This window comes from Sciurus carolinensis, chromosome 18 (genome assembly GCF_902686445.1).
Source record: "Sciurus carolinensis chromosome 18, mSciCar1.2, whole genome shotgun sequence".
In the NCBI taxonomy this organism is placed as follows: domain Eukaryota; kingdom Metazoa; phylum Chordata; class Mammalia; order Rodentia; family Sciuridae; genus Sciurus; species Sciurus carolinensis.
In genome coordinates, this window is record NC_062230.1 from 4,935,366 (window position 1) to 4,957,241 (window position 21,876).

Sequence of the window (21,876 nt, forward strand, 5' to 3'; positions counted from 1 at the left end):
TACCCCTCCCCCTCTTCCCTCCTTCTCTCCCTCCCTTTCTTTCTTCCCCAGTCCTTTTAGATTTTTGAGACAGGGTCTCACTGAGTTGCTTAGGGCGTTACTAAGTTGCTGAGGCTGGCTTCACATTTCCTCCTGCCTCAGCCTCTCCAGTTGCTGGGGTCACAGGTGTGCTTCAAGCCCAGCCGTATTGATACTTAATGATACAGAGAACAACGGCACTGAGCTCCTGGGTCCCATGTCTAGAGTAGTTGGGACAAAGGGCACATGTTGCTGTGTCCAGTTCTAGGAGTCTGTATTCATATAAGTAACTGGATAAATACATAAAAGAGTGCACAGAGACGAATCTCCCTCACAGAGTTCTAGTTGGTCGGTGTAAGCCAGACACGGTGGTGCACACCCACGACCCCAGAGACTCAGGGAGCTGAGGCAGGAGGATCTCCAGTTTGAGACCAGCCTGGATGACTTGTCAGGACCCTATCTCTCTCAAAATAAAAAAATAAAAGGGTCTGGGGCCTGGTGCGGTGGCGCATGCCTGTAATCCCAGTGGCTCGGGAGGCTGAGGCAGGAGGATCACAAGTTCAAGGCCAGCCTCAGCATCTTAGCAAGGTCCTGTCTCAAAATAAAATGTAAAACGGCTGGGGAGGTGGCTCAGTGGTTAAGCGCCCCTGGACTCAATCCCCAGGACCAATCGATCGATCGATCAATCAATACAGCTGGGGCGTGGCTCAGCGGCAGAACATTTGCAAAGCCTTGGGCTCCGTCCCTAGCATGGGGAAAAATCCAACTAGCACAGCACTGGTTGCTTGCGGCCGGCACGCTGAGCCAGCGGTGACCGTCCAAGGAAAGGCTGGCTGCATGCACGACCTCGAAGTCCCGCCCAGCACACGATGATTACCAAGCAGAAAAGAGACTCTCTCTCATTTTGATTTTTTGCAGTACTGGGGTTCAGACCCAGGGCTCCCACATACTAGGCAAGTGCTCCGCCAGTACACCCCAGCCCCCATCTGATGTGGAGCCAGGGTCTGGCACACAGGAACACATCCAGCCTCTGTCCTCCTGGATGACCTCAAGAAAGTGCCAGACAAACCCCAAGGGAGGGCATTTGGTAGAACAGCTCTTCAGGGGTCATCCACTGTGTCAAGGTGCTCGCCTGTAATCCCAGTGATCGGGAGGCTGAGTCAGGAGAGTCTCAGAGCCAGCCTCAGCAAAAGCGAGTTGTTAGGCAACCCAGTGACCCCTGTCTCTAAATAAAATATAAAAAAGGGCTGGGGATGTGGCTCAGTGGTTGAGTGCCCCTGAGTTCAGTCCCCGGTTCCAAAAAGAAAAAAGAAAAAAGGAAAAGTTGCTGGGTGCAGTGGTGCATGTCTATGATCCCAGCTACTGGGGAGGCTGAGGCAGGAGGATGGCAAGTTGAAGGCCAGTCTCAGTACCGTACTAAGACCCCATCTCAAAATGAAAACTAATGAGGCAGAGTGGGTACAGCTCCAGGTGGTGTGAATGTGCCCTCTGAAGCCAGACCTGACCCTGGGGGATGCTTGCCCACCACTGAGCCTCAGAGCAGGGACCCCTGTGGCAGGAGAGGGCTGTGCTAAGCTCGTGGGGCTCCTCCTGCACCAGCGAGTCAACCCCCCTGACCTGACCCCTAAGTGGGGCCCTCAAGTGTCCCCAAGACGAGGTGGCATCTCAAGGGGACCTCCCGATTCCCCCTTGCCTGCTCCTGTGCAGACAGAGAAGAGGAGCCTCCCCGCTAAGCTGAGGAGGCAGGGAGGCTGGGCAGAGCTGGGGGAGGACTCCCGCAGGGACCCGCCCGGCCCCACAGGGCACCAGCCAGTTCCCTTATGTTGTGTCAGATGAGGAGACCGAGGCCAGGAAGCAGGGCGATGGGTCTGAGCCCCGGATGCCCGGGCTGGAGTTCTCTGCAGGCCAGCGTGGTCTGAGACATGGCCCCAGCCCCAGGTCACCCCAGGGCCTCTGAAGGGAGTGCCCAGCATGCCCTCCCAGGACCAGGGCTCTGCGCTGCCGCCATCGCCCGCCCCCGGTCTTCATCTTCCCTCAGGTTCCTTCCGGGCGCCAAGCCCTGGGCAGACGTGCTCAGGATGCTCCCTCAGGAGACTCGGGCCCCGTGCACCTGGCCGCAAGGCCAGTGTCCAGCCCTGGGCAGCCGCCGGCCTGTGCTCCAGCCGTCCAACCACTTCCTCTCGCACCGCAGAGCCATCCAGCCCTGCTTCTCCTCTTCCTCACAGCCGGGTGAGCCACGGGCCTGTCCTCCCAAACGCAGGAGAGTGGGATCAGCCGCTCCTCTGACCCCACGCCCTGGCCAGGGCTTCCCACTGAAGGTCAAACCGAGCGGCCAAGGAAACCCCTTACCCGGGGACGGGTGACCGCTTAGCCTCCCGTGCCTGGGGTCAGGTGAGGAGGAGCCGGGGGTCCCGGTGTTGGTAAGTCGGAGGAAAGGGTGCTGTTGCCAGATCTCTGGGTTCAGGGAGCTGGGTTGGTGGCTAAGTTCCGGACACAGTCTGGGCCGCGGAAGTTCAGGGGACAGGGCGGTGCTCGGATCTCTCCCGGATGGTCTGGTGAGAGGTGGTGACTGTTCTCCACTGGGTGCCACCCAGAAGCCTTGCACCCTTGCCCGGGGCTGGCCTCGGCCTCTCCAGCAGCCTCCCTTGCCCGGGCTTCTGGTCGGGGTCTGTCGCCCAGCTCCTTTGCTTTGCCCTTTGGGGTAGCAACAGCTCCCCAGCAACTGTTGTGACTCCCCCGCCCCTTCCTCCAGGACCTCTCCACACAACCTGCACAAACACCCGGTTCCGGCCCTGGGGCCCTGGGCCCTGTGAAGCCGGCAGGAGCTGGTGCTCTTCCGGCCCCTGGAGGGTCAGTGTCAGGCAGAATGACCTTCCTGAGCTGCCACCGTCCTCGCTGGGTTGGCGTGTTGTGCTAGGGGGTCGCTCTTCCCGCCCCCAGCCGAAGCCAGGGGCGTCCCTGGTGTCTCCCCCTCTCTGGAGGCCTCGGGGTCCTGCCCTGGCTGTCCGGTCTGGGCCCCTCCACCGGTTCCTGCCGAGGTCCCCCTCTCCCAGCGTCATCCCAGGACCCCTGAACCCCAGCTCCGAGGTCCTTGTCTGCACCTGAGCAGGACCAAACGGAGCCGAGGCTGGGCTGGGCCTAACTCCTCGCCCGCGGTGCCAGAGCCCGAGGGTCGCTCCCTCGCGGAGCGCAGGAAGCGGCGGAGAGAAGCAGAGTGCCGCAGGGGTCCTGCACCTCGGTCACGAGCTTTATTGTCCCGAGCGCGGACTCGCCACACTGCACGATTCCACCGGGGGCGCGCGGGGCGGGGGAAGGCTGGGGGGATGGCCAGGCCACACCGGGGCCACCTGGGGAGGCCGACGCTGGGGGACGCTGCTGGCACGGGCCCTGCGGGGCGGGGCGGCCTGACCTTGCTGCCAGGCGGCCCTGGCTCTGGGTTAGCGCGGAAGCGTCGTGGGGCTGCCGTTAGGGCGGCGGCGGGGACCTCAGGGGGACCCGCTCGGGCAGGGCTGCATCTGGGCTGCTCCTGGCCTGGCACACCTGCCCCGTGCCTGCGGCTCCCGAGCGGGTGGACTGGGCGGGTCTCTGCCCAGGGCTGGGCAAAGACCGGAGCTGCCAGCCTGGACCGCGGGACGCTGTGGCCGAGGGTGGTTCGGCCGCACACGGGGCAGCAAAGCAGAAGGCCGGATGGGGCAGCTGTGAGCGCGCCCCGAGGCGCGCGTCCTGGAACCCAGGCGTGTGGCCAACGCCCCAGACACACAGCCGGGGCCGCACCTGCCGCTCTGCGTGTGCGTGCGCTCCAGGGCGCATAGGTGCGGCGGGAGACCGGGTCTGAAACACCCAGTAAACTACGACCTTTGTCAAAACAGGCCAGGGCTTACCCGAGGCCCCTGCGCGGACAGGAGCCCAGCCTTAATACTGCGCCCCGGCCTGGCCGAGGCGGGCCAGCAGCTGGGGGCAGGTTGGGTCTGTCTTGGGGAGGAAGGACCCCGCCCCACACTTGCACCTGGGCAGAGGCGGGGAACTTGTACCACTGTTTGCAGTTTGCAGGAGGCTCGGCCCATGGGACAAGAAGTCCTGGGCTGGCTCGGCCTAGAAGCAGCTGCAGAAAAGGGGCCTGTACTGCCCCCGAGACCAGGTGTCCCCGGGGTGCCTGAAGGAGAAGCTGGGCCCTGCCCTGGCCCCTCAGGGCCTGAAGGCCCCAGGAGAAGGGCAGGGAAGCACCCAGGGCACCCAGCGGGGCCTGAGGCAAGCTTGCTCTGGGGACAGCAGCCTGGCTGGGTCACCCCACCTCCCCCCCAACAAATTCCAGACGCTGCCGGCTGCACCACTCCACTGACCGCGGCCCTGGAGGAAGCCTCTGGGTCCAGCGGGGTCTGGTGGGGTCCGTGGGGGATTGTCCGGCGTGAGTACTTATTGTTACAAACACTGTCTTGTCTCCAAGTTAACAGTCCTGGCCCTGCCTGGAGGGGTGCCGCTGGGCAGCCTGGCAGGGCTCTGGTGTGAACTGGGTCGCTCCAGCGTGTCCCTCAGCTGTCAGTGCTTGTCCTAGAGGAAGTAAAGGTTTGATCAGCAAATCTTCAAGAGCCTGAGGGACGAGTGGGAGTGGGAGGGCCAGAAAGAAAAGGGCGCGGGGCAGGAGCTTGTGCTGGGGAGGGGAACAGCATGTGCCAAGGCCCTGAGGCAGGAGAAGCCTGGGTTTTTCAAGGAGCCCTGAGTGCTGGTGTGGAGGCTGGATGGGAGGAAATGTAAACTGGAGACTACAAGCTCAGTCTCTTTTTCTGGCCTTGGGGATTGAACCCACAGGGCTTAACCACCGAGCACATCCTAGCTCTTTCAATTTTGAGACAGGACCTAAGTTGCTGAGGCTGGCCTCGAACTTGCAATCCTCCTGCCTCAGCCTCCTGAGCTGCTGGGATTACAAGCATGTGCCACCCAGCCTGGCTCAGTTTCTTAATCCGACCCCATGCCTTGCAGGGGCACCTGGAGCAGGTGCAGACATCAACTCCAGGCAACCTGCCCACCCCGCCTGGCCTCTGCCCTGCCCTCAGTCTGCCCCTGGCAGTCTGCCTCCAAGCTTCTCCTGTACCTAGTGAGTGGCTGTGGTCTGGGGCTGCAGGGTCAGAACTGGAAGGACAAGGAGCAAGCCTGTTCCCTGCCCCGCCCCAGCCACAGCAGCCCAGGTGACACAGCGGGCTAGGGACAGCTGTTCCCAGACAGTGACAGTGTGGGTGAACGCTAGGGCTAACTGTGGGACAGAGAGGGGTGGCAGCCACCTGGCACCTCTTGAAAATAACACTGCCCAGGGCTGGGTACAGTGGCACAGGCCTGTAATGCCAGCAGCTGGGGAGACCAAGGCAGGAGGATCGCAAGTTCAAGGACAGCCTCAGCAACTTAGGGAGACCCGGTCTCAAGCTGAACAGTGAAAAGGGCTGAGGATGTGGCTCTGTGAGCACCTCTGGGCTCAATTCCCGGCAGCCGAGCCAAAACAAAACCGCATCGAAAACAGAAGAGGGGACAGAGGGTTGTATTTCAAACTGTCAATGTCACGAAAATCAAAGAGAAATTGAGGAAACATTCTAGACGAAAGGAGACCAAGGAGACATGACACCCGACGGCAGGAAGTGGCTCCTGCTGGGCCGGGAGGAAAGGCCGCTGGAGGGGCAGGACCCAGCGCAGAGCCCCAGGCAGGCTGCCCGAGGGTGGTGCGCCCGGCCTGGGGCTTCTGTGCTCCCACAAACCCCGGCGCCCCGCCCCCCCCCACGGGAAACGCGGCAGCGCTCTGGGCCAAAGTTGCAGGAAAAAATCATCCTGTTATTTAACACAGACACGTACGTGTGGGGAGCAGAGGGAGAGGAGCAGGCCAGAGTGTCTTTTGGGGCAGGTGGCAGGCAACGCCCTAGACGGCTTCCGCTCCTCCCCTGGGTCAGGCGAGTAAGTTAACAGGACAGCCATTCCGGCTGTGGGCCGCCGCTTCTCCTCCCCAGGAGGAGGAGTGGTGAGCAGGGCGTGCGCCCCACGGGAACCAGGCTCCGAGCCTGAGGACGCGCCCCGAGGCGCGCACAGACCCATGCTGAGCGAAGCCCACCAACAAAAAGCACAAAAATTTGAAAACGTGGCACTAAACAGAACCTGCAAAGACCAGGTGGCCCCAAATGGATGGCTGCCTTGGCAACCGCAGGTGGGAGTGTGCACACTGAGTGTTCTATGGGATGGAAGCCAGGGGCGCTTCACCACCGGGCCACATCCCCAGCCCTTTTTATGTCTTAGTTAGAGACTGGGTCTGACTTGCTGAGGCTGGCTTTGAACTTCCAATCCCCCTGCCTCAGCCTCCCGGGCTGCTGGGACCGCAGGCATGCGCCACCGTGCCTGGTCTCTTCTATCTTTATTTTTTGCAGCCCTGGGATAGAACCGGGGCCTGGTGCATGCTGGGCAAATGCTCTACCACTGAGCCACACCTCGCGCCCAGTTGGGTATTCTTTTGTTTGGCCTCTCTGTGCACGTCTGGGAAGGACCCCAAGTGCCAAGAAGTGGTACAAACAGGCACATCTGCACACAGGGTATGTTCAAACAAGAAGGCTGGACTGTGCATGCGTTGAACAACCACATCCACGCACACACTCGTACGTGGGAAAGTTCAGGAGGGACCTCATTTAAAATGTCAAGCTTGAGCACACCTGTGATCCCAGTGGCTGAGGCAGAGGACCACGGGTTCAAGGCCAGCCTCCGCAACTTAGCGAGGCCCCTAAGCAACTCAGTGAGACCCTGTCTCTAAATAAAATACAAAATAGGGCTGGGGATGTGGCTCAGTGTTTAAGCGTCCCTGGGTTTTAATCCCTGGTACAAAAATTTTTTTAAAAGTTGAGCTTGGTCACCTCTGGGTAGAAGGCCTACTGGTGGTATTTTCTTATTTATACATTTGTGGGTTTCTTCTAGAAAATTCCCCATAGGCATGTATCATGTTGCAATAAGCAAGTTTTGTAAAAAGAAAAAGATGAGGCTCGGAGGGCAGGGGAACGCAGCCAGCCGCGGTGCCTGCGCCCGCCCTGGGCCCGTCCCCACAAGCCTGCTTGTCCGTTGTGCTGGCGGCCTCCCTGGATTCTCTCCCGAGGGCAAAGTGCTCAGAGGCGCTGGGCGCCCTTACCTCTTGCTTCGGGCCTTTGTCTTGCTGGTGGATGCCGTTGGCGGAACCGGAATTGCCCAAGGTCTGCGTGCGAGAGGCGCAGGGCTGAGCGGGGCGCCCGGCCGCAGTCCCAGGCGCCCCCGCCAGGCGGCGCGCCCTCCCCGGCGGGCGGGCTCCCGCCCCGCGCCGCCCCGCCCCCGGAGCCCGCGGACCATGCCCAGCACCGCACCTGCGCCTTGTCGGGGCAGCTCCTCATGGCCTCCATCAGCTTCTCCACCTGCTGGGCCTGGTCCAGCGCGTCCCGCAGCGCGTCCTCCGTGCTCATCAGCTGGTGCTGCAGCCGCAGCAGCTCGGGCGCCGAGGCGGGGTCGATGAGCGAGTAGCGCCTCTGCTCCGACAGGGCCTTCTCCTTGTCCTGTGGCGGCAGGGCGGGGGACCCTCTGCACCCTCACCTCCGCTCCGGCCTGGGCGTCGCCCAAAGGTCCCTGCGGCCTTCCTCCCTCCCAGGGGCCCCAGCCCCAGTTCCCAGCTCTGTCCAGCGCTCCGCCTCACCCCCCCAAGATCTCGCATGGGTCCTTCCATCCCGCCTGACCCAGGCACCGCAGTGCAGGGTCCTGGTCTCCTCGCCCACGTGACCCGTCCCTCCCCACCATGGCCTCAGCAGTCAGCTTCCACCACCAAGGCACAGCAGGGGGCTCTGACCCTCTGTCCATCCCCCTCCTCTGTTCAGGAGGCTGCCCTGAGCGGGCCACCAGCCTGGGCCCCGGGGCGAGTCTGAGCTCAGCACTGTCCCTTGCCACAGGCCTTACTGTGTGCGAGACTCCCCCAGGTCCCACTGGCCCCGGGTGGTGGGTCCTGGGTGCAGAGGGTGGGCTGGTCTCCCACATCACTCCTGGCTCATGAAGGCCACAGTGCGGCTGGTCAGATTCGGCAGACCTGAAGGTCAGCAGGTGGCTGGGCCCAGTGGTGCCCTTTCCTTCTATCTCCCCCACAGTGTGGCGGAGCCCCGGTGGCTGGGCTGGAGGGTGTGAGGGGCTTCAGAACAGCTGCCCTGACAGAGGCCTGTCCTCGAGACTGACCTGGAGACTGACCACAGGCTTGTCCTGAGTGCTGACCATGGCGGGGGGCCTGTCTTACCCTGGGCTGCCAGGGTCACCTGCCTGTCCCAAACCCCACCCCAGACGCGGCTGCAGCCAGGCTCCCCTAGTTGGTTGGCGCAGGAGCCCCAGGCCCGGCCAGAGCTTCTGCTAACGCGGGGAAGGCTGCGCCAGCCGCCCTCACCAGCCCATCCCAGGTCCCTGGGCTCACTGGGCAGAACTGCTGGCCGGGGCGGGGCTTCCTAGGGCTCTCTGGCGTGACCCAGACAGGAGCCTGGTCTCGGCAGCTCCCTCCCTGCACCAGGAGCTCACCGCCTCCGCTGGCCCCAGGCCTCTAGGCAGGTCAGCCGCACCCTGCCGTCCCGGGGTCCACGTACCAGCCCGGTCAGCTTCTCACGGAGGCCCCGGATGTCGTCCTTGAGTTTCTGCTCCTTGATCCGCCACTCGGCCTTGTGCACCTCGCGGCTCAGGTCCCTCTCGGGCCCCGGGGAGTGGCGACTGGACTCCAGCAGCAGCACCCGCAGCTCGTTCAGGCTCCTGGGGGGCACAGGGCAGCGGCTCAGCCCTCCCCCACCAGGCACTGGGCCAAGGGGCCGGGACCGGGCGTGGCAAGGCCGAGGGACTTGGCCACTCCTGGATGGTTTCGAAGCTGTTTTAAAAATCGAGCGCGATGAGAGTAAGGGCTGGGGGCGTCTCGGCGGCGGGGGAAGAGGAGAGGGAACATACTGAGGTTTAAAAAACGCAAGCGTCAAACATTCACTCAAGGGATCCCAGGTGGCAAGATGTTCTAAATGCCTGATGTCAAACAAGCTTCATACGCCACTCAACGCCTCCTCAGGAGCAGGCGCCTGCCATGGTATGGGAGGCCGGTTCTCAGGCCACGCAGGGGCTCTGCAGAAGAGGGCGGTGATGGATTAGCAATGCCTGCGCCCCTCCTCACCTGCGTACACCACCCAGGAGGGGAGACTCCACTACTCCTTAGCCACGTGTAGCTGGGAACAAAGTAGACATATGCAGGCACTGCCCCTTTCCCTCTCCTCCTCCTTCCCTCTAAATGTGATGGCTGGAGCTTCAGCCACCACACTGTAACTAGGAGGGGCAGAGGAGGTGAACTGCAGAAGTGTTGGCACTGAGATCTTCTTTTGGGGACTAGGGGCTGAACCCGGGGTGCTCTCCCACTGAGCTATATCCTCAATCCCTTTTTACTTTTTTTTTTTTTTTTTTTTTTTTGGAGAAACAGGGTGTCACTAAGTTGCTGAGGCTAGCCTTGAACTTGGATCCTCCTGCCTCAGCCTCCTGAGCTGCTGGGATTACAGGGCATGGGCGGCTTGTAGCTGCCAGTCATGGCCACCTCCAGATTTTTTTGTTATATGAGGAGGGAGAAGCTCTGCCATTAATCTGCTGCTTGATGGATACATGTCATGGTTACCAAAGCAGTTGTGACTGATCTGCCCCATCCTGAGCACCACAGGGTGTGGAGGAGCCCTCTGTGGCCTCCAGCAATCAAGAAAGGCTTCACTGGGTGTGGTGGCATGTCCCTGTAATCCAGTGGCTTGGGAGGTTGAGGCAGGAGGGTTGCAAGTTCAAAGCTAGTCTCAGCAACTTAGCCAAGCCCTAAGCAATTTAGCCAGACCCTGTCTCAAAATAAAAAAATAAAAATAAAAAGGGCTGGAGATGTGGCTCAGTGGTTGAGCGCCCCTGGGTTCAATCTCTGAACCAAAAAAAAAAAAAAAGACTTCAAAGGAGCCTTGGAGAGTGACCGGAGCCTTGAGGACTGACTGGCCTTTGGAAAAAGACCCCAAGGAAGGAGACTTTCCAGGAGGCTGGGTGCACATGGGCAGCGAGGTGGGGGAGGAAAACCCCAAGTGTCTGACTGAGCTGAGAGCGCTGCTCAGTGAAGCGCGCTTGCTGAGCATCTGAGTCCCTGGGCTCCATCCCGGGCATCATAAAAAAACCCCAAAAACAAAAGGCCCCAGCGCAGCAATGATGGAACTGGTTAAGGACAAAAACGCTGACGATTTCTACTGAGACTCGGGGGGCAGAGAGCGTCCCTGTGGCCGGGACAGTCCGGAAAGACTCCTGGGAGAAGGTGCGGGGCTGAGCGCCCAGGAAGGATCTCCAGGCAGGACGGAGAGGGGGCCGGAGGATCAGGCCGGGCCGCGCCTGCAGGGGGCGCTGTCGCTCCATGCGTTTCCTGCTGGCGGGCGGGCGATTTTCGGGAAGGTGGAGGATTTAAAGCAGATCTGTGCAGCGCGCTCCGGGGGAGGCTGGGTGGGAGGAGCCAGCATCTTCTACAAAAGGACGCTTGTGAGTCCTCTGCGAAAGCAGAGGTCGCCAGCTGGAGAATCACAACCGTGAACATAATGAGGGCGGCGGGTGCGGACCCAGGGTCTGCAGGGGGCGCGCTCCCAGCGCGGGATGGGTGTCCTCAGACCTTTCAGTCTTAAAGGGAATCGTGAAATCTGGATTTTATAGGGCATCTTCTGATTTTTAAATGCTAATCCAGTTACTCATTAAAAAAAGAAATCTAGCCCAGTGGTTCTCAGAGTGTGGTCTGGGGACCCCTAAGGGGTTCCACAAGGCCAAGACTACTTCCATAATAACAACGTAACTATTTTCATTGTCGTTTCTCTTGAGCACACCATGGGTTTTCCCAGAGCTACATGGCAAGGCGATAATCATCTGGAAAATATATTATAAATACTCCAACTACATATGTCAGGGCAGATTTTCATTATTATACTTCAGCAGAAACACTGAATTGCCAAGAGTGAATGTAGAAGATTCAAGAGTCTGGCTATCTTCAGGCCCAACGTCCAAGACGTTTGCAAACCCAGGAAAAGATTCCATCCTGCTCAGTAAACATTTCTTTTTGTTTTGTTTTGGAAAAATTTGCTTTTTATCAGAAGCATATTTTCACATGACATGCCACTGGCTTATTATGCGATGAATTAAGAAATGTGTTTAGCCTGCATGGTGGTGCATGCCTGTAATCCCAGCGGCTGAGTGGGGAGGCTGAGGCAGGAGGGCCACGAGTTCAAAGCCAGCCTCAGTAACTTAGTGAGCTCCTGCCTCAAAATAAAAAATAAAAAGGGCTGAGGATGTGGTTCAGTGAAGTGCCCCTGGGTTCAATCCCTAGTTCAAACAAAAAAAAAAAAAAAAAGAAAAAGAAAAAGAAAAGAAAAATCTTTAAATTTCTCAGTTTTAATTTCTAATATGGTTAATAAAAAATGAACAAAAGATTCTTGGGGGAAATGATAATTTTTTTGGGGGGAGTGGGAATTGAACCCAGGGGGCGCTTAACCACTGAGTCACATCCTCAGCCCTTTTTATTTTTTATTTAGAGACAGGGTCTTGTTAAGTTGCTTAGGGCCTGGCTAAGTTGCTGAGCCTGGCTTTGAACTCCTGATCCTCCTGCCTCAGCCTCCTGAGTTGCTGGGATTACAGGTGTGCGCCACCACACCCAGCCACAGGGACTCTTTTAAACTCTTAAAAAAAAAAATTATCCAGTTGCACCTGGCATGGTGGGGCACGCCTGTAATCCCAGTAGCTCAGGAGGCCGAGGCAGGAAGATCACGGGTTCAAAGCCAGCCTCAGCAACAGCGAAGGCACTAAGCAACTCAGGGAGACACTGACTCTAAATAAAATAGAAAATAGGGCTGGGGATGTGGCTCAGTGGTTGAGTACCCCTGGGTTCAATCCCTGGTACCTGACCCCCCAAAATAGGGTCCCTGAGACCAAAAAGTTGGGGAAGCCCATCGTTCCCATAAGCTGTGCTGGGAGATCTGTGTTGAGAAGGATTCTGAGGGGCTGGGATTCTGAGGGGCAGAGCGCTTGCCTGGCAGGTGTGAGGCCCTGGGTTCCATCCTCAGCACCGCACAACAGTAAGGATGTCCCGTCCCCTGCAACTTCAGACACTTTTAAAAAGATGGGTCTGGCTTCATCTGTAGGCACCACTGGTGACCTGGCCACCGGCCCGGCCACCCTCCCTGTCCTGGGAGGAGACTGGTTAACCTCCGGGGGAGCGCGGCCAGGAAGAGAGGCGGTCAGCAGCGGGTGGCGCCCGGTGGGGCCCCAGGCCGACTCACCGCTCCTTGCGCAGCAGCTCCTGGCTGATGAGGACCAGCTGGCCCGAGGCGTCGTGGGTCTTGCGGGTCACGGCCTCCAGCTCCGCCTCCAGGCGCCGCTTCTCCTTCAGGAGCGCCTCCGCCTTCTTCTCCCCTGACTTGCACTTGCTCTCCAGCGCTGGGGGCGGCGCGGGGAAAGGAGGGAGAGGGTTGGGATGGCCTGGGAGTGTGTCCCCCCAGGCCCGGGCGGCACGGAGCCAGCCTCCCGGGACGGGCTCCGCCACGTGGACTCCAAAGCCTCGGGCGCCCCGTGGTCCGTCAGGGCGGGCGGCAAGGGCCCCGGAGGACGGCTGCTCCGGGCAGGCCGATCCCCCAAGCACAGCGGCCCGGCCGGGGATGGGGCAGCAGGCCACCCTCCCGGAGGACGCGGCGGGTGACGCTGCGGGCACAAGGAGGAGCTGCCTTCTCCTTGGCCTGGGAGGAGTCTGAGGTCCACTGACCTTTGTCGGGACCCATTAGGCCACGTGAACGTGACGGGGACTGGAGAGAAGAGGGGGTGGGAACCATTTCCCAGGAGGGGCGCCGTCACTGGGCCACCACCACTGGCGTTCTGGTGGACGAGAAGCAGGGCCAGTTTGTCACGCAGATCCCCCATTCCAGACCCCCGCCTCTCCCCAGGCTGCCCCGTGGCCACAGCCAGTGTCCGTCCCCCCAGCTCTGTGACCACGCGTGGCACTTCTAGCAGGGACTGCTACTGCGAGAAGCCAGGGTCCTCAAGGCCAGAGCGAGGACTCGGGGGTGGGGGGTTCCGGGACACAGAGCGCCCACGGCCGGCTCTGGGGACAGAAGCCGCCGGACGTCCCTGAGTCCACCTCTTGCCCACTTGCGGTGCCCAGGCACGTCCCGGGCAGGCCAACTGGCCCGCTGCTACCTTTTCACGCCAGAGTGGGGGGCACGCTGACCAGGCACCGCCCACCGCATGCTCCAAAGCACGCGGGCCCCTCGGCCTGAGAAAGCCCCCGCATCTGCCCTGCGGGAGGAGACTTACCACTTACTTGGGCCCTGAGCATCTCGGTCTGGGAGGTCAAGGCTGTCACTTCTTTGTCCCTCTTGTTCAGCTTGTCCTGCAGGCCTAGGGAGAGATAAGAAGCCATTGAAGCCCCAGGGTCAATAGTGTGGGCCAGTGGACAGTCCTCCAGGAATCTAAAAGCAAGGGTCCAACTCTTCCCTCAGACTGGCCCTTTCTCTAAGAAACCCACCCTGAGGAAGAGGATCCAACCCTGTGTGGCCTTGGGGAACTGGACTCTCCTCAAAAGGGTGGTCAGGTCAGCAGTCATGAGAGATCCACTCTGGCCCATCTCACAAAGCCACCAGGAAGATGAACAAGGAAGGCAGCTTGGAAGCCTACGGACTTTCCCAGCTGAATTTATAAACCGGATGCTATAGCAACAAAAATACCAAGATTCTAACTTTTTTACATCAAGGCAAGCTGACGCTACGATCACTTGGCAAAATAAGCAAGAAGAGCCAAGAGAGTCGGGTAGTTCCTCAGAGCATCACACGGATTGAGCCTACAGCCTAGCAATCCACTCCCAGAAAGAAGACACACCCACCCATGTCCACAGCAGCTCCCGTCCCCACAACCCCAAGGTCCACCAAGAGGTGAAGGAAGGAACAAAATGTGGTGGTACGTCCATACAATGGAATATTATTTGGCCATGAAAAGAGATGAGGTGCTGGACTGAGGGTGCAGAGCACTTGCCCAGCATGCACCAGGCCTGGCTGTGGATCCACCTCAGGACTGCACACGACAGCCGTGATTGGCACAGGTTTTAGGAAGCTGGCTGAACTCAAGATGGCGCCTCCATGCAGCAGGTCTCTGGGCACCTGCAGAAGCTGGGCCCTGACAGGGGACAGCCATGGGGCTGGCGTTCAACGCAGAACCAGAAAAGGCTGTGCGTGTGGGAGGCGAGGGACCAGCTACGTCACCTAGTCTCAAGGCACAGAAAACCCCAGGAAGGGACCGCTGGCCTTCGGACCATCTGAAGTTTCAGCTAGTCTTAAAAATAAAGTTAAAACCAAACAGTAATAAGAGCTTTGCAGTCCTGACGCTCCAGAGGGGCTGCATCGGGCCCGGCGGATGATGCAGGGCACCCGAGTCGCCGCTGGAGGGCGCCGCCAGCCAGCCCCGCCCCAGGCCCGCCCGCCAGGCCCAGCCCCACTCACCCTCCACCGTCTCCTTCATCCTGATTTTCTCCTCTGAAAGGTCGTTGGACTCGATCATCTGAAAGGAGGGGCCTGTCAGGTGGGCCGCCTGGCGCCTGCGCACCTCACCCCGCGGGAGGCGTCCGGCGGGGCTGACGCGCGGCCCGCAGGCTCCCGGGCCCACCTCCCCGAGATGCTGCCGCCTCCGCGCGGACCCCTGGCTTTGCTGACGACGCCTGTCACGTTGAACAGGCTTCTTCTCCCGGGGACACCCTGAGATCGCTGGCCCGGCTTGGTTCCCCACCCACAAAGGAGCGCGAGTGCCCCAGGTGCGTGTGCGGCACCCCAGGGCCAGCTTGTGAGGGGTGCAGCGTGCCCGCTCCTTTCTAGTGCTTCTGTTTAACAACAAACTCAGGAGCCAAAGAAGAAAAAAATCACCTTGGCAAATACAAGTGAAAAGGCAACCAACACGCTTCCTGTGGCCTGCTGGCTGACCTGGCCCAGCAGCAGGCTGGAGTCTAAGGCTGCAGATGAGGGGCCCGGGAGCGGGGCAGGGGGTCACCTCCCTCACCCTGCTGCTCACACTTCTGTTCATACATCCTAAGCCCCACTTCTCAATCTCCATGAGTAGTGACTAACCAAGCCCCCTTGGTCTTAAAGCATACGCTTTCAGTAAGATGAGGCACACGCTAAGAAGAGAAAACCCAGCTGCTTCTCTGGACCTACATTTTTTTTTTTTTTTTTGGTAGTGGAGACTGGACCCAGGGGCGCTTAACCACTGAGCCACATCCCAGTCCTCTTTACGTTTTATTTAGTGACAGGGTCTCACTGAGTTGCTTAAGGTCTGGCTAAGCTGCTGAGGCTGGCTTTGAACTCGAGATCCTCCTGCCTCAGCCTCCAGCCCACTAGGGTTACAGGCGTGTGCCACCGCGCCCAGCTAGGGCCTGAACTTCTGAATCCTGGGCACACATGTGTCCAGCTGGAGGCCCACGAACTACGGAAGGTCCCTCCAGAGGCCAACACCACTCTGCGGCCCAGGAGCCGCTGGTTATTTGGCCAGGGGATGGGGCACCCTCAGCCTCTGTGCTCCAGCCCTGTGGAACCCCAGCAGCACCCCGCCTTCCCGCCAGGGGTCCAGGTCGGGGCTGCGGGCCCCATCCCGCCCACCCCTGGTGGCCAATCTGGCCACCCACATATCAGCTCCTGGGTCTCCTCCTCCTCCCCACCCCGGGTCTGGAGAGCAAGGGCCAAAGATGGTGCCTCCCCGGGGAAGGGGCAGGGAGGCCACTGCAGGGACCCGGGCCTCCTTTCACAGGAGAAGGAACCTGGACTTGGACTGCAGACGGTGGAGTGCCCAGACGCTAGGTTCTGAGAAAGCTCAAGAACCCAGGGGCCCAGCAGCCTCCCGCAGGAGCCGGCTTCCGCCCCCACGGGCGCCCGCGGCCAGCTCTACCGGCAGCAGTACCCTATGTCCGCTGCTGGGTGGGGCACAGGAAGGTGACCCCCCGAGCCCCGGCTGACCCGAGTCTGGAGCCCGTGCTGGCCGGCAGGGAGTTCGTGTGAAATGGGGCAACACAGGGCCAGGCAGCCCTGCTGGGGTGGACAGGGTCCTCCAGGCTCCCTGGGTACGTGCCCCTCAGAAGGGCCAGCGGGAGCCTGCCCGGCGACCGGGGAAGGGCTGGACACGGGCGACTTCCCCATGCGCCTCCCGTCACCCTCCTTGAGCCCGGGGCGAGCAGAGTGCGCAGCGTGGACACCCGCCCAGGCCCCCACCCGGTCGGGTGCCGGCGCATACGTGGGTGTGCTGGGCCGAGCACAGGGCCTCCGCGGCCTGCAGCCTGTTCTCGGCCACCAGGAGCCTCTCCCGCAGCCGCGCGGCCTCCTGCTTGCCCTGGGCCTCCGCCCGCTGCAGCCGCTCCTGGTCCAGCATCTTCTCCTCGGCCAGGGCGATCTGCTCCTTGAGGAACTCGATGGCCTGCGCCTGCCCGCGGTACTCGGCCTCCAGCTCCTGCACGCGCAGCTGGGCCTCGCGGCCCTGCTCCTGGGCCTCCCGCAGCTCCAGCCGGTGCTGGCTGGCCTGTGCCTCCAGCTGGGCCCGCCAGTGCTGCCGCAGCCCGGCCAGCTCCTCCTGGGCCTCCTGCAGCCGCTGGCGCAGGCCCTCCTTCTCCTTCAGGTGCACGGCCGTCTCCAGGTCGTGCTTGGCACGCAGGTTGCCCAGCTCCAGCTGGTGCTCCATCTTGATGCCCTCCATCACCGCCTTCAGCTCCCCGATCTCCTTCTGCTGGGCGCCGGGCCCCGAGCTGAGCGTGGCCTTGAGCTCCTCCAGGGACTTCTGGTGGTCGGAAGCCAGCGAGTCCAGCTTGGACTTCCAGTTGTCCATGAGCCCCATGTTCTCGCTGGTGGCCTGCTGGACCTTGTCCTTGAGGTCGGCCACCTCCTGGGCGTAGCGCTCGTTGGCCGCCCGCAGCTTCTCGGCCTCGGCCTGGTAGGCCTTCAGGGCCTTCTCGTACTTGTCCCGCAGCAGGCCGCTCTCCCGAGGGCGCTCCTTGCCGGCCGACAGCAGCCGCTCCCGTAGGCGCAGGGTCTCGGCAGCCTCCGGGTGGTCGGGCGGCGGGGGTCCTGCGTGCAGGAGGTACTGCTGGAGCTCCCGGATCTCGCCACAGCGCAGGGTCAGCTCCTCTTCCAGCTGCAGCACCCGAGACTTCTCGGCCACCGTTGTCAGCTAGCGGGAGAGAGGGCCATGCGGTCAGAGGGTGGGAAGGCGGGAGGAAGGAGGGGGCCCACTCCCCCCTGGTGCTGGCTGGACCCCCAAAGATGGGAGAAGCCACATGACGGGGAGTGGCCCAGGTCCCCGCTGCCCAAGTGGTTTGGGACAAATTGGTGGGTAAGAGAAACTCCGTCTTCAAGATGACACTTTCTTGAAGCTGAAGTTACCGCCTTTTAGAAACGTTTTGGTGGGGACTGGGGATTGAAACCAGGGGAACTTTACCACTAGCCACATCCCTAGCCCTGTTTTTTATTTCGAGACAGGGTCTCACCAAGTTGCTTACAGCAAGTTGCTGAGGCTGGCCTCGAACTTGCAATCCTCCTGCCTCGGCCTCCTGAGTCATCAGGATTATAGGTGTGTGCCGCTGCATGGGTTACTAATGTAATTTTTAGAGGCCAGAGTAAGTTCTGCATTATCTCACTGTAGAGAGAGTGTGGCCCAGGCCAGAATGGGTTGACTCACAGAGGACCTGGCCCAAGACAGTGGTCAAAGGCGGCTCAGCCTTCAAACCTTAAGCAGAACAGAACTGAGGCTTCCAGACCCATCAGGGGTTCCATCCTCCAAAACCCTACCTAACTGCACCAGATCTGGGGTGCTGGGGATTGCACTGGGGGTGTTCTACCACTGAGCTACATTCAGCCTTCTTTATTCTTTATTTTCAGACAAGGGACTCACTAAGTTGTGGAGGCTGGCCTCCAACTTGTGATCCTTCTGCCTCAGCTTCAGGAAAAGCTGGGCCATCACGCCAGACTAGAAGCAACATATTTTAACGTTTCAAATCTTTTACGAACTTAAAAGCTTTTGTTCGTGAAGGTTCTTTGGTTCAGTAAACCTGTTTTCGCCGTGTCAGCTGCTGAACAAGATCAGGCGCCTCCAGTGGAGACTCCAACCTGCTCACAGGCGGGTTTCCACACGCCCGAGCATGCGGATGAGCATGCGTGGTCTCGGGCCACCACCTGCCCGCGTCCCAGCAGATGCCGGGGTCTCCAACACCCCACGCGATCGCCCGTCCCGGGGTGTGCTGCCGCCAACCCTCACACTGCGGCAGGTGTTTCCCGCCACCGCTGTCTGCTGGCCTCAGCGCACACACAGTGGCTGGGCAGGGGCCAGCGGGCGGGAAGTGTGGGACATGGGGCCGTGTGCTGGCGATTCAGGGGAGCTGGCCTCCAAGCAGCACTTCGCTGGGGTTGGCAGTCGCACCCCCTGGGAGCACCCACTTTCCCCAAGCCCCATCATTCTTCGGCCTAGCTCCTTCGAGCCTGGCCTTCCTGTCACCTAGGCTAGAGACACCCAGACCTGCAGCTGCCGGCCTCCTGGTCTCCTTGGCCGGGAGGCGCAGGAAGGAAATGCCCTTGCCTGACCACGTCCAGGAGGCCCCGTCCCACGACGTGCCAGAGCCCGAGGGGCGAAGCACAGGGCCGTCTCACGGGCCATCCCAGCCCCCGGGGTCCTGAGCAGGGGCCTCCTGGGGAGCAGACGTGGCCGTGGAGCCTAGGCGCACGCCTAACTCCTTCCCTCCCGAAAGGGGGCAGGAGAAGGGGCGGCAGTGGTGACAGCAGCGGAGGCCGGGAGTGGTAACGAGGAGCCGAGGGGCCTCGGCGGCCGGCCGGGGCGGCGGGGCGGGTTACCCGGTTGTCCGCTAATTCTCTGAGCAGCCGCTCGGCCTGCGCCTTCTCCAGTCGCAGGCTCTGCTCCAGCTCCCCAATGCGCGCGTGCTCCAGCTGCGTCTGGGTCTGCTCCACCCGGGGGCGGGGCGTGGGAGGGGCGCGGGGAGGCGTGGGAGGGGCGGAGTGGGAGGGGCGCGGGGAAGAGGAAGCCGGAGAAAGTGGGGGGAGAGAGAGAGAGAAAGAGAGAGGAGGCGTCATCTTCGTGAACCAGATAGGCAGAGCAGGCCGAGGAGCCAGAATCGCGCAGGGAGAGAGAGGTCTGGGGAGCGGGATGCTGCGCCCGCCCAGCACTGTGCCTGGCTGGGTGGTTCTTTTTATGGGTGGCAAGGAGGGGAGGATACCAGTGATTGAACCCAGGGGCGCTTAACCACTGAGCCACATCCCCAGCCCTTTTTTTTTTTTTTTTTTTGAGAAAGGATCTCACGAAGTTGCTAGGGGCCTGACTAGCCTCAAGCTTTCAATCCTCCTGCCTTGGTCTCTGGAGTCTCTGGGACGCATCACGCCCGGATCTGGCTGGTTGTGTTTAAGGCAGAGGAGACTGTGGCAACCCTCCCGGCCTTAGCTGACCTTGCTGGGGTGAGAGTGGGCACTGGTTCCCCCTGTTACCCCCCAGGTGCCCTGGGATTTTCAGGACCCTGCTGCAGGCTCCTGGGAGGGCCCAGTCTCTCTCTGCTGCCCCTCAGTGGGCTGTACCTCATTTTGGGCACAGGGTCCCGCACATAGGAGGCCTGTAGGAGGAGGAGGTAATAGAGGATCCCAGGACTCCTGCCCCCAGGCCTGTGCTGAGGGCCGATCCATGGAATGCGCTGGCCATCTTGGTTCTCCAGCCTCAGCGGAGCCAGGCTGTGCCTCCCACTGCCTGCCCCAGGCCGGTGGAGGACGCCTGCTCTCCAGAAAGCACAAGGGTCCCTCTGTTCCTGCAGCACAACACCCGCTTCATCTGCTAACAAGGCCCGACATTCTTGGGGCAGCCACGATGGCATCTGATTGTCCACGCAGAGGCAGGGAGCAGAGGGCTCTTGCCAGGGTACCCCGGGGAACCAGCTGGAAACCAGGCTCACCTGGTGCAGAAGAGAGGGGGCTCTCCTTCCAGCAGACTCGGTACAGTCAAGTCGCAGGGCAGCTCTAAGCAGGTGCGCCTTAGCAGAACAGCACGTGCGCCCAGCAGAGGGCCCGGGCTGGTCCACTGCCCAAGGTGGAGAGACCACCCGCCCAGAGATAGCCCTCCACACCTGCAGGGCCCACATCTGCAGATTCCACCAACCTCGAGTTGAAAATAATCCCCTCCCCATTTTTTTTGGTACTGGGGATTGAATCCGAGGGTGCCTCACTGAGCTCCATCCCCTTTTCAGTGATTTATTTTTCTTTTGAGAAAGGGCCTTGCTAAGTTGTGAGGCTGGCCTCAAATCTGCGATCCTCCAGGTTGCTGGGATCACAAGCATGCACCAGTGAAAATTTCCTAAAAACGGATTCCGGGCCGGGCACGGTGGTGGTGCACACCTGTAATCCCAGCATGGGAGGCTGAGGCAGGAGGATCGCAAATGCGAGGTCAGCCTCACCAACTTGGCAAGGCCCTAAGCATCTTGGTGAGACCCTGTCTCAAAAAACAAGAAAGGCTGGGGATGTGGCTCAGTGGCCAAGCACCCCTGGGTTCAATCCCTGTTACCCCAAACCAAAGAAAACACCCCTCAATCTGTACTAAGTACATACACACTTTGTTCCTTGTCATTAGCTACCCAGTAAAACAACCATGTACCCAGCACCTACGCTGTCTGGGGCCATGATCACCTAGATATGACATCAAGCACCTGCTAGGTGTGAAGGTTCTATGCAAATACTGTCCCGTTCATACAGGGGCTGGAGCATCTGATGGTCGCGGTATCCACCGGGGTCCTCCCGGGACGCTGAGGGGTGACTACTTCGCTTGCAACTCATCGACGGCCATGGAGATGCCTGCATCTTTGGCTCGTCACCTTGTTTTTTGAATTTTCCTCAAGGAGTAACAAAAACCCTGCCAACTGAACCTCCACCTGGGAGCAGAGCAGCCGCTCCAGAGAGGCCTGGGGCTCAGCGCCACCAGCAGCTTCAGCAGAGCAGGGCCCAGAGCCAAGAGCGCCACGTCCCCCAACGGGTGCGGTCATGGTTTGGCTGTGAGGTGTCCCCAGAAGCTCTGTGAGCAGCGCTAGACGGCTCAGAGGGGATGGCTGGCTGTGAACCAGCCCCCGGATGGGGAGGACCGGGTGCGACCGCAGGCAGATGGGGTGTGGCTGGAGGGGCACTGGGGGCGGCCTCGGGTAGGTATTTTGTGTCTGGAGCCAGGAGTCTGCTCCCTGATCATCCTGCGAGCTGCTTCCCCCGCCACAGCCTCCCGCCATGCTGTTCTGCCTCGCCCGGAGCCCCACGCTAGGGGCCGGCCGTCTATGGACTGAGTCCTCTGAAGCCGTGAACCCCGAGTAGACTTCCCTCGCCTACAGGTGTTCTGGTCTTCTAGTCACGGCAGCAGAAAAGCTGAGTATGGGGGGTGCTTTCTCCAGAATCAGCCTGAGCCCCGCTCCTGAGGTGGAGAGGCCGGGCTGCCGCTTCCCTGCCCCGGCCCACCTCCCGGCACCGTGGCAGAACCCACGCGCAGCCCTTTCCCCGCCCCTCGCACAGCGTCCACCCCGCCACCTGGAGGCAGCCATCGGGCAGCCCGGGGCTGGCGCCATTAGTGAGCTGGGGAGGAGGCACAGGGCCTCCCTGGGTCTCTGCAAATGACAGGCCACGCGGAGGCACCGGGTGCAACCAGGAGGACACTGCAGCCCAGATGACCCAACAGCAAAACCACAAAACCCCAGTGCTGCCGGGCCTAAGGCTCCAACGTCCAGGGCGGGCGTGCACCCCAAAGCCCGCTCCTGCCTGTGACACAGGAAGCCCACTGCATGAGCCCACTCCC

General features: G+C 60.9%; 1 protein-coding gene across 4 annotated transcripts in view; it reads right to left on the minus strand.

Moving 5' to 3' along the window:
* Nucleotides 1-3,890: 3,890 nt before the first annotated feature.
* Clip2 (CAP-Gly domain containing linker protein 2) overlaps nucleotides 3,891-21,876 on the minus strand; it is a 59,904-nt gene continuing 41,918 nt past the window's right edge. The window contains exons 9-17 of one of the 4 annotated variants that reach the window (XM_047533504.1): nucleotides 18,906-19,010; nucleotides 16,306-17,232; nucleotides 14,532-14,589; nucleotides 13,354-13,437; nucleotides 12,327-12,483; nucleotides 8,616-8,775; nucleotides 7,371-7,556; nucleotides 7,163-7,225; nucleotides 3,891-4,566 (exon numbers count right to left, since the gene is read on the minus strand). In XM_047533504.1, coding sequence (XP_047389460.1) covers nucleotides 4,555-4,566; nucleotides 7,163-7,225; nucleotides 7,371-7,556; nucleotides 8,616-8,775; nucleotides 12,327-12,483; nucleotides 13,354-13,437; nucleotides 14,532-14,589; nucleotides 16,306-17,232; nucleotides 18,906-19,010 — 1,752 coding nt within the window. In that variant the 3' untranslated portion in view covers nucleotides 3,891-4,554. Of the gene's footprint in view, nucleotides 4,567-7,162; nucleotides 7,226-7,370; nucleotides 7,557-8,615; nucleotides 8,776-12,326; nucleotides 12,484-12,805; nucleotides 12,916-13,353; nucleotides 13,438-14,531; nucleotides 14,590-16,305; nucleotides 17,233-18,905; nucleotides 19,011-21,876 lie in introns of those variants that run through there. The other 3 variants (XM_047533505.1, XM_047533506.1, XR_007106098.1) reach the window with 3 other exon arrangements.